The 14,990-nt window shown below is 55.4% G+C and overlaps 1 protein-coding gene across 2 annotated transcripts; it reads left to right on the forward strand.

Moving 5' to 3' along the window:
* Positions 1 to 288: 288 nt before the first annotated feature.
* On the forward strand, positions 289 to 14,936 carry PLTP (phospholipid transfer protein). 2 transcript variants are annotated; one of them, XM_070744314.1, is made up of 16 exons: positions 289 to 348; positions 2,336 to 2,459; positions 2,687 to 2,786; positions 4,574 to 4,702; positions 5,694 to 5,849; positions 6,003 to 6,066; positions 7,294 to 7,357; positions 7,456 to 7,547; positions 10,749 to 10,925; positions 11,016 to 11,075; positions 12,031 to 12,195; positions 13,176 to 13,243; positions 13,600 to 13,642; positions 13,759 to 13,822; positions 14,551 to 14,627; positions 14,719 to 14,936. In XM_070744314.1, exons 2-16 carry the CDS (start codon positions 2,348 to 2,350, stop codon positions 14,824 to 14,826), a joined length of 1,479 nt encoding a protein of 492 aa, XP_070600415.1. In that variant the 5' UTR covers positions 289 to 348; positions 2,336 to 2,347; the 3' UTR covers positions 14,827 to 14,936. The 2 variants fall into 2 exon arrangements, with proteins under 2 accessions (XP_070600415.1, XP_070600414.1); XM_070744313.1 differs by lacking the exon at positions 289 to 348 and adding an exon at positions 453 to 624.
* The last annotated feature ends 54 nt before the right edge of the window (positions 14,937 to 14,990 follow it).

Below are 14,990 nucleotides of genomic sequence, written 5' to 3' on the forward strand. Positions count from 1 at the left end.
CGTATTCCACGTGTGGCCCTATCAAGGCCTCATAAAGTGGTATTAACCCTTCGCGTGATCTGGATTCTCTCCCTCTGTCAATGCAGCCGAGAACGGTGTTGGCTTTTTTGGCAGCTGTGGCACCTTGCAGATGGCCAGGGCACAGCCCAAGGTTGCTCCCCCCCCAGGCCTGCAGTTCCCTTCTAGGGGGGGGGGGGCAGCCGGTGCAGGGCAGGGCAATCTCCCCCTTGGCCCTTCTGGGTGGGGGTGGGGCTGTCTGCCCTCCCTTCCCAGCCACCCGACGGGACGGCATCGGGGCCCCGCCGGGCAAGCAGCCATCCCGGGACCCAGGGCGGACGCCTCTTTGCGGTGTGTGTGTGTGAGAGAGAGCCCCGTACCGGTTCCCGGGCGCTGCCCTCTGCCCCTCCCCCAGTTGCTGCCGCCAGCGCCCACCAGGGTCCAAGCTCGCCCTGGTGGCGGAGAGAGGCGGCGGCTGGCTGTCCTTGCCCAAGCGGCCGAAGCCCCACATCTGGCAGAGCCCCCTCCCTCCCTCCGGCTGGGGCGGGTTGCGGAAAGCCCCCGCCAGGGCGTATAAAGGCGGCCGGCAGAGCGCGAGTGCCCGGACAAGAGACGGCGGGGATGCCGGCAAGTGGGGCGGGCGGGCGGGAGGCGAAGGAGGCTCTGGAGGGCGGGTGGAGGGGGGGGGGCAGGAGGGACCCCCTTTTCTTCGCACCCCCACCCCAACTTCTGAGACGCCTCGGGTCTGCTCGGGTCCCGGGCGCAAAGAGAGCGCGCTTGCCTCGCCTTCGAAACTTGGGAGAAACTTCGCCCGGCACGCCGCCTCTGCCGCGGACTGCCGCTCGGGTGGGGTCCGGCCGAAGGAGCGGTGGCGAAAGCACGGTCAGCGGTGGGACCGCTTAGGCGGTCGGGCTCCGAGCTCCGAGCTGCGGCTGCCTGGCTGGGACCCTCCCGGCGCCGCCTCGACGGCCGCGTTCCTCCCTCGCCCGCCCCCGGCAGACGGGAGCCGCGCCCGGACGGCGCCTGGAGGGGCCCGCTAAATGAGTCCTCCCCAGTGCCGGCGGCCTTTCGCGCAGGAGAGCCGGGCTGGGGGATTGCTAGTCGGAGCGGGGGTCGCGCGTGCCGGCAACGCTGCTCTCTCCGGGGGCGCAGAGCGGAGGAAGGGGCCGAAAGAGGCGCCGCTGGGCTGCCCCGCTCCACCTCTGCCCGCGGAGCGTCTCCCTCCAGGCGGGGGGAGGCAATGAGTGGCGAGGGAGGGGCCGCGTCTCCGCAGAACTCCAGCCGAGAGACGCCCACCTGGAGCCTCACCTGCCCCGCGGACTGGCTCCCTTAGAAGCCCGCTGGGGCTCCCACGTGTCTCTGGCTGCCGGTCTCTGGCATCTCATCTTTGTGTTTGCAAAAACTTCAGAAGAGAAGGATTGAGGGGTCGTGATTTCTGACAGTCTCCAAATGGGTGAACAGTGCAGTCAGGCGGTAGGGAAAGCAAGTAAGATGCTTGGCTGCATAGCTAGAGGTATAACAAGCAGGAAGAGGGAGATTATGATCCCACTATATAGAATGCTGGTGAGACCACATTTGGAATACTGTGTTCAGTTCTGGAGACCTCACCTACAAAAAGAGATGGATCAAATTGAAGGGGTCCAAAGACGGGCTACAAGAATGGTGGAAGGTCTTAAGCATAAAACGTATCAGGAAAGACTTAATGAACTCAACCTGTAGAGTCTGGAGGACAGAAGGAAAAGGGGGGACAGGATCAAAACATTGAAATAGGTTAAAGGGTTAAATAAGGTTCAGGAGGGAAGTGTTTTTAATAGGAAAGTGAACCCAAGAACAAGGGGACACAATCTGAGGTCAGTTGGGGGAAAGATCAGAAGCAAGGTGAGTTTTTATTCTCCTTAACTTTCAATTTGTATTGGACAAAATAAATAAATAAAATAAAAATAAATAAAATGCTTGGAACAAACTTCCAGCAGACGTGGTTGGTCAATCCACAGTAACTGAATTGAAACCTGCCTGGGATCAACCTAGATCCATCCTAAGATAAAACACAGGAAATAGTAGAAGGGCAGACGAGATGGACCAGGGGGCCTTTTTCTGCCCTCAATCTTCTCCGTTTCTATGTTTCTCTCTCCCCCTCTCTGCCTTTACCTGTGTGGGGTGTGTGTGTGTGTGTGTGTCTCAGCTAATTATGCTGCCCACCTCCCCTGCAGGGGGCCTTCCCTTGTGGGCCTGAGAGAGCTGCCCACCCAGGTGTCCAAGGGGGGGGGGTTGGCAGATGCTCTCAGGTGGGGGCCATTCTGAGGGTTCCCTCCACAAACTGACCTCTTGCCCCTTGTAGGAAAGAGCCGCCATGCCTCTGCACTGCCGCCTCCTCTTGCTGCTGACCTGCCTGGGTCCGGCCTCCGTGGCTGCCCATACCCCCGCCTGCAAGATGCGGATCACGGACAAGGGCCTGGCGCTGGGTGAGTGGATGGGGAGGGGCCGGAGAGCAAGAGGAGGGGGGAGAGGGGGAGAGTCTAGGCTTGGGGACCCCCGTTTCCCCCTCCCAGTTGGCACTGCCCATTGCCCACCCAGGTAAGAAGGACACACCTGACTTCGCCTCTGTGCAGCCGGGTTGATTGTTTGGGGCTGGGGGCTACTTGCCAGGGGAGACCTGAGGGCCGGGGCCTTTGTTGGGGGTCTCTTGCAGTGAAGCAGGAGGGGCTGCGCTTCGTGGAGCAGGAGCTGGAGAGCATCTCCATCCCCGACCTGCACGGCAAGCAGGGCAAGTTCCACTACAACATCAGCAAGTGAGTGGGGTGGGCCGGACCCTCACAGGCACAGAAGGGCTGCTGCCCAAAGTTTGACCACCACGCTGTGGCCGTGGCCGGTGCCGGATGCCCTGCAGTTCCTTCCAACACCGTTCAGTGCAAATTGGGGGCTCTGGGGTGGGGATCCATTTTCGCTACCCCACTGTGTGTCCCCCCCATCCGGGCAGCAGCCCACAGGCCTTGGGACCTGGCTCCCCCCAAGGGCCCTTCGACCCACATCCTCCCCCCCATAGCCCACCTGGCCTGCAGCTGCCCAGGCCCTGCTTGATCCCTGCGCTGGCTGAGTTATGGTCAAGGTCGGTGGGAGACGGAGGGGAGAGCGGGAAGAGGCCGGTGAGCCTGCAGGAGGATTGGGGGCTAAGAGCCTCGGTAGCGCAGGGGTTAGAGGGCAGCACTGCAGGCTGCTTCTGCTGATCACTGGCTGCCAGCAGTTTGGCAGATCGAATCCCACCAGGCTCCGGGTTGACTCGGCCTTCGGTCCTTCCCAGGTGGCTCAAATGAGGACCCCGATTGTTGGGGGCAAGAGGCCGATTCTGTCAACCGCTTAGAGAGGGCTGGGAAGTGGTACCCAGTTTGAAATACTGTTGCTATGGAGGAGAGATTCAACCTGGGGATGAGCAGGGATTTCCTGACCGTGAGAAGGACCATCAACCCATGGAGCCGAAGGTGCCTTCGGAGGTGGTGGGGGCTTCATGGCTGGAGGCTTCTGAGCCGAGAGTGGGCTGCCCTCTCTCAGAAACGGTCTAGCGTAGGGTCCCCTGCTTGGGCGAGGGGGGTTGGACTAGATGACAAGCTCTGGTCAAGATCCCCATGGACCATTGGGGGGGGGGCTCTTGGGACCCAGAATGCTGGACTCGAGGGGCTTTGGCCTGATTCAGCCGGGCTCTTCATAGGTTCTTAGGTTCCTATGTCCCTTCCAACTCTTCCAACTGGCCTAAGGCATTCGTGAAGGCAATGGCCACTGCCGTTGTAGGAGTGTGTGTGTGTGTGTGTGTGTGTGTGTGCGTATGGAATTGTCTGTCTCCCATCCTACAGTAAGGAGAGCTTCCCCTCGGGAATTTAGCAGGGCCTGATCCAAACTGGATCGTTTGCACGAGATCCTCAAATGAGGCAGAGAAGAGCAATAGAGGGGAGCCTCCCTCCTGCCTCTGCGATAGGAACCGGGTGGCGCAGTGGTTAGGGTGCAGCCCTGCAGGCTCCTTCTGCTGACTTCTAGCTGTAGTTCAGCAGTTCACATCCCACCACCGGCTCAAGGTTGACTCAGCCTTCCGTCCTTTTGAGGTGGGTCAAATGAGGACCCAGATTGTTGGGGGCAAGGGGCTGAGTCTGTGAACCGCTTAGAGAGGGCTGGGAAAGCACTGGGAAGTGGTAGATAAGTCTGAATGCTGTGGCTGTAGCTTATGCAAGGAAAAAGGCCACGGGTGCTGGTGCAGGGTTGAAGAGAGCAGCCTGTCTCTGCTCAGGGCTGGGCAGGAACCGATCCCAGGGGTAGCACAACAACGTTGGCGCCTGTGGAAGTGGCCAGTCAGGGAAGCCTTTGGGGGTCTCCAAACCCTTGGATTTCAACCCCCCCTTCAACTCTGATCTGCAGGGCCCCCATGCCCCTCACGCGTGGCAGAGGTTGTGCCGCTCCCTGACCCACACAGGAGGAGGGGTGGGCAGGGACTGGCCCCAGGGTGGTGGTGGCTGGGGAAGCGGTGGGGAGATAATGGGGTAGAGAGGGCAGTGGACCCCCATCCCCACTGACCCTCCCTCCCTCCCTGCAGCGTGAAGCTGACCCACCTGCAGCTGAACTTCTCCGAGCTCCACTTCCAGCCGGACGAGGGCCTGGCCTTCCGCATCAACAACGGCTCCATCGGGGTCCAGTTCCGGCGGCAGCTGCTCTACTGGTTCTTGTGAGTGGCCCCCCCTAGGGTCGTCTGTTTATTTCAGGTGTTTCTAGAGCCCCCCCTTCCGATGCAGGGAATCCTCCCCTTGAAACAATTCGTTTAGTGGCCGTTCCAATGTCCCTTACGGTGTGACTTATGACCCACACTTACGACTGTTGCAGCATCCCTGTGATCAAAATGTGTCCCAGTGGGGGTTGCGGGTGCCACACGACCCCTTTTGTAGCTTCAAAAGCAATGGGGGAAGAAGCCAGATTCACTTGTCGCGTGAGTCGCTTAAGGGCCGCGGCGGAAGAAGAAAGGCAATGAAATGAGGCTAAATTCCCCTTAACAAAAGTTTCCTTCTGCAGCATAAATTCTGGGACACAATTTCCTTTGTCGTAAGCTGCCCAGGGTCCTTCGGGAGTTGGGCCTCATATAAATTGATACAAACAAATAAATAAATTGTGGTTGTAAGTCGGGAACTACCTGTAACAATCCCTGGGGGATTCCCCATCAGAAAGAAAGATAAAGAAAGAAAGAAAGAAAGAAAGAAAGAAAGAGAAAGAGAAAAGAAAGAAAGAACTAGAGAGAGATAAAGAAAGAAAGAAGAAAGAAAGAAAGAAAGCAAGAGAGAGAAGAAAGAGAAAGAGAGAAGAGAAAAGGAAGAAAGAAGAAAGAAAGAAAGAAAGAAAGAAGAAAGAAAGAACTAGAGAGAGATAAAGAAAGAGAAAGAAGGAGGAAAGGAAAGGAAAGGAAGGAGGGAAGGAAGGACATATAGACCACATTAAAACCAATAAAAAACCAGCGCATTAAAAATAAAAGCCAGCTGCCATGTCAGGCTCCCAATTACGACTTAGTGCCCACTCGCGTCCACCAGCCTCCTGCATTTCGAACCCAGGGCTCTCCAGCCTTGAGTTGACTTGTACAGTCCTCACAGGGGGGAGGGAGAGGGGGGGCGTCTTAGGGACGGGAGAGGGGCCGCCTGTGTGTGCCTGAAGCCCCCTCCCTCTCTGCCCAGCTACGACGTCGGCTCCATCAAGACCTGGGCCGAAGGGGTCAACATCCACACCCGCCTGAGGCTGTCCAGGGACCAGGGGGGGCGCCTCAAGATCGCCAACATGAGCTGCAACGCCTCCATCGCCCGGATGCACGCCGGCTTCAGCGGCACCCTCCGGTAACTGCCCCCTGGCCCCTCCCTCCCCCCCACCTAGGAGGAGGGACCCTGGGGGGTAGGGGTGGGGGGCTGCCAGGATCCTGGGGCAGGAGAAGCAGGGGTGGGGCAGGGAGAGGGGCAGCTTGACCAGCCTCCTTTTCTGACTCTTTCCAGGAAGGTCTATGAATTCGTGGCCATCCTCCTCACCACAGGGATGCGCTACGTAATCGGCCAACAGGTGAGCACACAGGGGGCAGGTGGGCCAGTCTCCCCCCCCCCCCCCCCCAAGTCCAGCGTAGAGCAAGGAAAGACTGGTTTGGGCCTCTAACCTCCGCCCCCCACATTCCTCTGTCCAGGGTTCTCTCGGTGGCTCCACTGGGCAGAGGGGACTTTGCTACTTGGAGTAGCCTTAGGGAGTAGCCTATTAGGGCGCCTGGTACCTGTGCTGGGGGTTTGGGGCCAGCCCAGGTAAAGACCCCGCCTGGACACCCCACCTCTGGCCCTTCCTAGAATCGTAAGAGTTGGAAAGTGTTCTGTCTGGACGGGGAAACGGTCAGAAATAAAGAGCCACACACCAGTAATGGGCTGCTGCCCCCACGGGGGTGGGGGGTGGGGGAGGGACACAACACAATGTTGTTTTTTATTGTCCTTCCTTCTCTAGTACCTTAGTGTGATCTTTAATTGTTTTTAAAATAATTCAATAGTACTTTTTTTACCCATAAAGGCTTTAATCATTTCCATCATTATCTAGAACTGAACTTTTATAGCAATTCAAGAAAATTGAGCTACTTGCCTAATCTGTTATCCTACTGAACCTTGTGGGTACAGGACAAAACATGAAAATGTTCCTGTGCAACAAATGATGCTGTCTATCGTTTGTCCTTTTTCTGGCTATTCAAATAATGGGACTTAATCAATTGAAAAAGAGTCCAAGCACCTATTTGAAACCTTATATTGGTCGGTAAGCCACTCCCACCCAAGCACATGGCCTTTAAGCCACGCCCCCCAGCCCTTATATGCTGGCAAGGCTTGGCCAAGTGTCCCATAGATCTACTAACGCCAAGAACCCTCTTTTCAGATACCCATGCCTAGACCGTGTTCTCCTGATTCTCCTCCTCCAATCCCCCACCATCCTCTGACTCACTCAATCCCATAACTGGGGGTTCTACAGTGTCTGGGGGTTCCCCAGTCTCCAATTCCCCTTCACTTTTGCTCTCAGACTCAGGTGGCAAGAGCGCTGGTCTGCAATGCCAGGACTCCTCTGTCTCCTGGTCCTCGGAATCTGTGACCAGCTGAGCCAGATGTGGACCACTCACAACAGAAAGGACCTTAGAGGTCCTCTAGTCCAGCCCCCTTAGACCGAAGGCCTTCTGCTCTGCTGGACAAATGGCCGTCCCACCTTTTTTGGAAGAGCTGCCGCCACGCAGCCGCCACCAGCTCTGACTCCTCTCTGCCTTCCTTCCAGATCTGTCCTGCGCTCAACCACGCTGGGCTGGTGCTGCTTAACTCCCTGCTGGACACGGTGCCCGGTGAGTGGTGGGCGGCCTCCCCTTGCCCTGCCACAGACGGCGGAGGGGGAGCCCTGGCGCATGGGGCGGCCCCCTCACTCTTTCCTCCCCCTCTGCAGTGCGCAATCCCGTGGACGAATACGTGGGCAGCGACTACTCCCTGCTCAATGACCCCCGGGTCACCTCGGAAAGCATTGACCTGGACTTCAAGGTACCTGCTGAGTGCCCCCTGCAGGGGGTCCCGTATGGCGGGGGGCTCCAACCCCCCACCAACCCCTGGGCCAGGGCCTGCTCAGAACTGGCCATTTCCTGGACGGGCCAGGAACTTGTGTGTGGATGTGCGCGAATGCTCAGCGCTTGTGTAAATGGAGTTGTGCCTGTGTGCACATCTGCCTCTGGCACAAAACTATTTCCTTTCCCTTCTCTCCGTCCCCCCCCTTGCTGGTCCGTAAAGTTGGGACGTTTGGGGGACCCCTACCTTCACGGTGGTGGCACCCAAGTGATTTTGAGATGGGCGGATGAAAAGATGCTCAGTGCTGCCGAAGGAGGAGATGATAGAACCCCCTCTTTGGGTGGCCCCCCTCCGGGCTCCCTTCCTCGAACCCTGGGAGCTCGCAAAAGTGGGGGGCTTTTGGGGGGGTTTAGTTTTAAATGGTACTGCCACACTCGACCCCTCTCCTTTTTTTTAATAATAAATTTTTGTTGATTTTTTAATAATAACACATCCACCCCACATCCTTCATTCAGGCCCCTCCACCAAAACGAGGGTTCACTTTTTAATATTATTTTAAACCAAGAACATTACAATATTTACCAATAGTAAGGTCATTCCAATTTATTCTTTATGCCTTGGTCTCGAATTCTACTGACCCTGTGACCTCTGACCCTGTCCCATCAGTCCCTGCACTTTCTTTTCATTAATCACATTCATCTTTATATCCATAATTTCAGTGTGACTCTGTTCCACCATGTACCGGTATCAATTTTGTATTGTCCGTTTTGTTGCCTCCTTCCAACCTAAAACTATTACCACCTGGGCACTTTCTGCAGGTGCTTCTTTAATGTCCCTATCTTCTCCCCTTTCGGCCCTTTTCACTAAAACTGCCCTTTCCTTTGAAATCACCCCTTTTATACACTGCTCAAAATAAATAAATAAAGGGAACCCTTAAACCACACAATAGAACTCCAAGTCAATCCAACTTCTGTGAAATCCAACTGTCCACTTAGGAAGCAACACGTATGGACGGTCAATTTCACCTGCTGTTGTCAGCACATTCGACTTTGGACAGAACAAAGTTTTCAGTGAGAATCTTTCCTTCATTCCGATCTCGGATGGGTCCTTGGAGGGTCCCCTGGATTCCTTTTGACCAGTGTATTTGACACCCTATTAATTTCCTCCTGCACCTGTTTCCAAAATTTCTGGACTCCCAAACACTCCCAAAACACGTGCAACACCTGCCAACAGGCACCCGTAACATTCTGATAAAAATATGCAGGTTGTGCAGGTGTATGACACCACTTATGTGACACTTTCCTTCTCATTTCCCTGACCTTGTGTTCTTAGGTTTTTTTAGATTCTCCACTATATTCTTCATCATTTCTTGCGCATCTATTGCAATTCACTTTGCCCCCCCCCGCCCCCCGGGTTAATCCCTGGGTCACAGACCCATCTGCCTGCGTCCACATCCTGCGCATGTTACCTGCCTGTGTCTCGGCACCGTTTATGTTTATGTTTATGTTTATTTAGATTTGTATGCCGCCCCTCTCCGCAGACTCGGGCAGCTCACAACAAAGTGCAAAAAATACAATTTATAACAAATCTAAATTTCTACTAAAAACATTTAAAAACCCCATTTCTAAACACACATACACACACACATACCATTCATAAATTGTATATGCCCGGGGGAGATGTCTCAGTTCCCCCATGCCTGACGACACAGGTGGGAGCTTGCGAAAGGCAAGGAGAGTAGGGGCAGTTCTAATCTCCGGGGGGAGTTGGTTCCAGAGGGTCGGGGCCGCCACAGAGAAGGCTCTTCCCCTGGGGCCCGCCAACCGACATTGTTTAGTTGACGGGACCCGGAGAAGGCCCACTCTGTGGGACCTAATTGGTCGCTGGGATTCGTGCGGCAGCAGGCGGTCTCGGAGATATTGCTTTTTTCCTCTCAAAATCTTCTCTAATTCGGTCCCTTGCCCTAGTGGTGCTTCTTTATTTTCAAGTAGGGGCCTATTGCATTTATTGGCCCCCAACTCAGCCGCTGTCCTTGAAAGGGGCCAGGAGAGGCGGCCAGTCGCAAAGGCCTCCCTCTCTTCCTTGGGAAACACACCCAGTGAGAAGCGAGGAAGCTCCTTGGAGGGAAAGGGAAAGGCCTTCAAAGAAGAAACCCCTGAAGTCCGGCTGCTCTTTTGGGGAAAGGGCCTGGAGGAGGACGGAGCCCCTCCCTGGGGGACAGGCCGCCCCGGACTTAACCACCCCAGCCGAGCCCCCAATTTCTCTCGCGCTAGAGGGAGAAATCTGAGAAGTGAATTGGGCCCCTGGATGGCTTCTCTAGCCGGACTTCTTAAGTGGGTCAGTGGATAAAGTTAGTAACACAGTTGTTAAGTGAACCGGGCTTCCCCCTTTGAGTCAAAGGTCACAGAAAGGGGATCAGGTGACTCCAGGACACTGCAATAGGCATAAGGACCTGCCAGTGGCCAACCACTGGACATTGGATCATGTGACTGGGGCGGGGGGCTGCTGCAAAGGTCAAAAGTCTCAGGACAGGAGTCCCTTTTCTCACATTGAAGGGTCACTAAATGGAGTGTTGTAAGTGGAGGGCCACCTGTAGCATCCCACACACAGCAATCTCATCCCCTGGCACGGATTTGTGGCCCCACAGGGTCCAGGTGGCAGCAGTGAGGGGAGAGAGGGGTCAGAGTGAAGCCCTCTTCAGCTAACCGCTGTCTGTAGGTCAGCAGTTTGAATCTCACCACCGGCTCAAGGACTCAGCCTTCCATCCTTCCTTGGTGGGTCAAAGGAGGACCTAGATTGTTGTGGGCAAGAGGCTGAATCTGTAAACTGCTTAGAGAGGGCTGGAAAAGCACTGGGAGGCGGTATATAAGTCTAAATGCTGTTACTATCCCTTCCTTCCTTCCTTCCTTCCTTCCTTCCTTCCTTCCTTCCTTCCTTCCTTCCATCCTTCCTTCCTTCCTTCCTTCCTTCCTTCCTTCCTTCCATCCTTCCTTCCTTCCTTCCTTCCTTCCTTCCTTCCTCCCTCCCTCCCTCCCTCCCTCCCTGGGTCAAATGAGGACCCATATGGTTGGGGGGCCAGAGGCTGATTCTGTCCACCGCTATAAAGCCCTATGAAGCGGGATATAAGGGCTAAGGCTCTTGCCCTCTTCCCGCTGTGACCGCCCCCCCTTCTGCCGGCAGGGCCTGTTCTTCCCTCTGGGGAATGAGAACGAGACCCTCCCCAACGTGGCCCCAGAGCCCCTGCTGAGGGAGACGGAGCGCATGGTCTACATGGGGCTTTCCGAGTACTTCTTCGACTCCGCCCTCTTCTCCTACTACCAGGCGGGGGTCCTGAACATGGAGTTTGCAGGGGACCAGGTAGGGCCTGGTGGGGGGTGTCTCCTGGGGGGGAGGGGGAAGCAGCTGTCTTGCCCATCGCCTGCCCTCACCCCCCCCCTCTTGTTGCAGGTGCCGAAGGACCTGCAGGTGTTGCTGAGAGCCTCTTTCTTCGGCAGCATCATGCTCTTGGTAAGGCTGGGAAGCAGCTCCATTGGGAACGCCATTGGACTGGGCAAAGCGCCATAACAATGAACAGTTCTAACAGATTTGGAAGGGGCCCTGGAGGTCATCCAGCCCAACCTCCCCACCCCCCAAGGGAGGGCTCTCCTGCTAAGGCCCTGGGGGGAAACCTCATCTCTCCTGGGTCAGCGTCCATCCATTGCTCCTTGTCTGGCCTTCTGGGGCTTTGGAGAAGAGGTTCATTTTAATTTATCATTAGACTTGGAAGGACCCTGGACCCTTCCAACTCCAGACCTATGACAGTCCAGTCTCCCTTTGAAAGTCTCAGTTGCTGGAACGTTCACACCCTTGGCAGGCGACCTCTGTCCCACTGGCTGACCACTCTCACCGCCAGAGAGTTCCTCCTGATCTCCAGGTTGAATCTCTCCTTGGTCAGCTTCCAATCGTTGCTCCTTGTCTGGCCTTCTGGGGCTTTGGGAAACAGCCTGATTTCCCCCCCTCCTCTCTGGGGCAGCCCCTCAAGAATTGGACAATTGCTATCACGTGTCCCCTGGCCACGGTCAGTTCCTGAAACGGCTCTTTGCATGTTTTAGTATCCAGTCCCTTTCATCGTCCTGGTTGCTCTCTGCACTTTGGCCACCAGAAGCGTTTCTGCCAGTTTTGCCTCTCACCCCCTCAATCTGTCTCCCTCCGCTGCCCCTGCCCAGCTCTTCTCAAGCAGCCCCCTCCCGTCTTCCCCACCGCAACTGGGTGGCGACCGGCCTTCTTCCAGCCAGGGAGGCAAGACCAGAGGTTCCTCTTTTCAATTCCTGATTCTGAGCGAGTGGAAGGCAGCGCTGCCCAGGCCACAAGGCAGTTTCTGCTTCCCTTTCTGCAAGCCGCCTTCTCCCCCTCCAGGGGAACCCAGCTGGTCCACTTGTCTTCCGGCTTGACCCTTGGCTGACCCCTCTGTCCTCCCCCCCAGAATCCGGATGTGGTGGACGCACCCCTCATCCTAAGGCTGCAGGTGACCGAAGCCCCTCGCTGCACCATCCGCTCCTCCGGCACTTCCGTCTCGGTCTCGGCCCTGCTCAACATCTTCCTGGCCCCCCTGGACCAGCCCCCCATCCTGCTCTCCAGCCTGATTATGGTGAGACCCCCCCGGGACCCCCCTGCCCCTGAGGAGCCAGATTGTTGGGGACAAGAGGCTGATTCTGCAAACCGCTTTGAGCTGGAAAAGCATTGTGAAGATGGAGATAAGGCTCAATACTATTGCTATCTTTCTTTCTTTCCTTCCTTCTTCCCTCTCTTCCTTCTTTCCTTCCTTCCTCTTCCTTCCTTTCTTTATATCCTTCCTTCCTTCCTCTCCCTTCCTTCCTTCCCAAGTGGGCAGAATGAGGAGCCAGACTGTTGGGGGCCAGAGGCTGATTCTGCAAACCGCTTTGGGCTGGAAAAGCATTGTGAAGATGGAGATAAGGCTCAATACTATTGCTATCTTTCTTTCTTTCTTTCTCTTTCTCTTTCCTTCCTTCCTTTTTCCCTCTCTTCCTTCCTTTCTTTCCATCCTTCCTTTATCGCTTCCTTCCTTCACTGCCTTTCTCTTCCTCCCTCCCTCTCTCCATCCCTCTCCCTTCCTACCTTCCTTTCCTTCTCTTCCTTCCTTCCTTCCTTCCTCCCTCTCCCTCCCTTCCCAAGTGGGCAGAATGAGGAGCCAGATTGTTGGGGACAAGAGGCTGATTCTGCAAACCGCTTTGGGCTGGAAAAGCATTGTGAAGATGGAGATAAGGCTCAATACTATTGCTTTCTTTCTTTCTTTTCTTTTTTTCTTTCCTTCCTGCCTTTTTCCCTCTCTTCCTTCCTTTCCTTCTCTTCCTTCCTTCCTTCCTCTTCCTTCCTCTCCCTCCCTTCCCAAGTGGGCAGAATGAGGAGCCAGACTGTTGGGGGCCAGAGGCTGATTCTGCAAACCACACTGTGCAGCGGTGTATCAGTCTCAAGGCTCCTCCTGAGACCTCCTGGTGTTGAGCGAGGGGCTTCCTTCTGCGATCCAAGAGGTCTGATTGGGGGGGGGGGTCTGCAGGCTGTGCTCCGCCTGGCCCTCCCCCATTGTGGACTCTCTACCCCCCCTTGCAGGAATCCCGCTTAAGCGCCAAGGTGGTGCTGCACCACAAGGCTCTCCGGGTGCACCTGGATCTCCGAAGGTAAGACTGCGTGTTTCCTGGGGGGGGGGGTGTCTCTCTGTGTGTGTGGCAGGTGATCAGGGGCCCCAATTTGGTAGCACTTCTACCACTGACCCCCTTTCCGTGGTGGTGCAGTGGTTAGAGTGCAGCACTGCAGGCTCCTTCAGCTACCTGCTAGCTGTAGTTCAGCAGTTCAAATCTCCCCACCGGCTCCAGGTGGACTCGGCCTTCCCTCCTTCCCAGGGGGGTCAAATGAGGACCCAGATTGTTGGGGGCAAGAGGCTGATTCTGTCAACCGCTTAGAGGGGGCTGTCAAAGCACCATGAAGCGGTAGATAAGTCTAAACGCTATTGCTCTTCCTCCCTCCACACATTCAGGTTCCGGATCTACTCCAACCAGTCGGCCTTCGAGTCTTTGGCAGTAAGTCTCATCCTGACGACTAGGGGGCTCCTAGTGCTTCCCTCCCCCCCAGCCAGATCCCTTCTCCTGCAATAGGGGCTCGGCTGGACCCATCCAAACCTCTCTCCCCCTTCCAGCTCCTCCCGTTGCAAGCCCCCCTGAAGACCCTGCTGCAAATGACCATCATGCCCTTCCTCAATGGTAGGCGTTGGGAGGGGGGACCGGGGGGGCAGATCTGTTGGGGGGGGCAGGGGGGTCCTTTGCCCCTGGGTGGGCTAAGTGGGGAAGCAGGTTTCAGCACTGAGTCCACGAGTCCTTCGGGATTGGGCAGCATGGAAGTCGAATTAAATAAAGAAATAACAATACATCACCTCTGCATATATTTATATGTATATATTACTCTAAATCAGTGTTTCCCAACCTTGGCAACTTGAAGAGATCTGGACTTCAACTCCCAGAATTCCCCAGCCAGATCTCTTCAGGTTGCCAAGGTTGGGAAACACTGCTCTAAATAAATGTATCTTACTGTGCAATAACTATGTATTTGCAAACTAAGAATCCACTAATTGCATAAATACACTTAGAAACAGTTCGCTTGAATGCAGGAGTCAACAGAAATAGTTGACTAATAATGTTTTTTCATCTTTCCTCTTCTTCTTTTTCTCCCTTTTCATTCTCTTTTTTTTAATCATCCATAAATTCAGTCGAGGCTTAAGTGATAACTGGGTAATTAAATAAGAACAAATTATACTAAATATACTTAATTGACCTAGAATGTATATAGAAAAAAGAATGGTAAACTGCTGAAATGTAAACCTAAGGACTTCAACCAATGTTAAACATGTTCGTTAATTTTGTTTAATTGTTCAAATAAAGTCTATTTTTTAAAACCTAAAATAAGCAAAGCCCCCTCCTCTTCTTCCTTGCAGAGAAGACCATGAAAGGGGTCCGCATCCCCCTCCCCGAAGGCATGGACTTCACCAAGGAGGCCATCAGGAGCCACTCGGTAAGTAGGACTCCCCCCCTGGACCCCTGGAGGTGGGACCCTCTGCCCCTCCGGCCCCCCCAGCCACCCACCCTCCTCCGTGCCTCTTCAGGGCTACCTCACCATCGGAGCCGACCTGCATTTCACCAAAGGGCTGCGAGAGGTCATCGAGAAGCTCCGGGCCACACCGAGACCTTCGCTGGCCCCCCAGGCTGCCTAAGGACCCCTCCCCTCCCAGATCTGGTCCCTCACCTGGCCCCAACTTTACCTGCCTGCCCTGTCGGACACGAGGGTCTCTGGGACGGCTGAATAAAGAGCTACGCTGCCCGACTCTGCCTCCTGTCTTAAGCAAAGGGGGTGCGGGTGGGGAGGGGCTCTTCTCCC

The sequence above is a fragment of the Erythrolamprus reginae genome, chromosome 3, assembly GCF_031021105.1.
Source record: "Erythrolamprus reginae isolate rEryReg1 chromosome 3, rEryReg1.hap1, whole genome shotgun sequence".
Classification (NCBI taxonomy): Eukaryota; Metazoa; Chordata; class Lepidosauria; order Squamata; family Dipsadidae; genus Erythrolamprus; species Erythrolamprus reginae.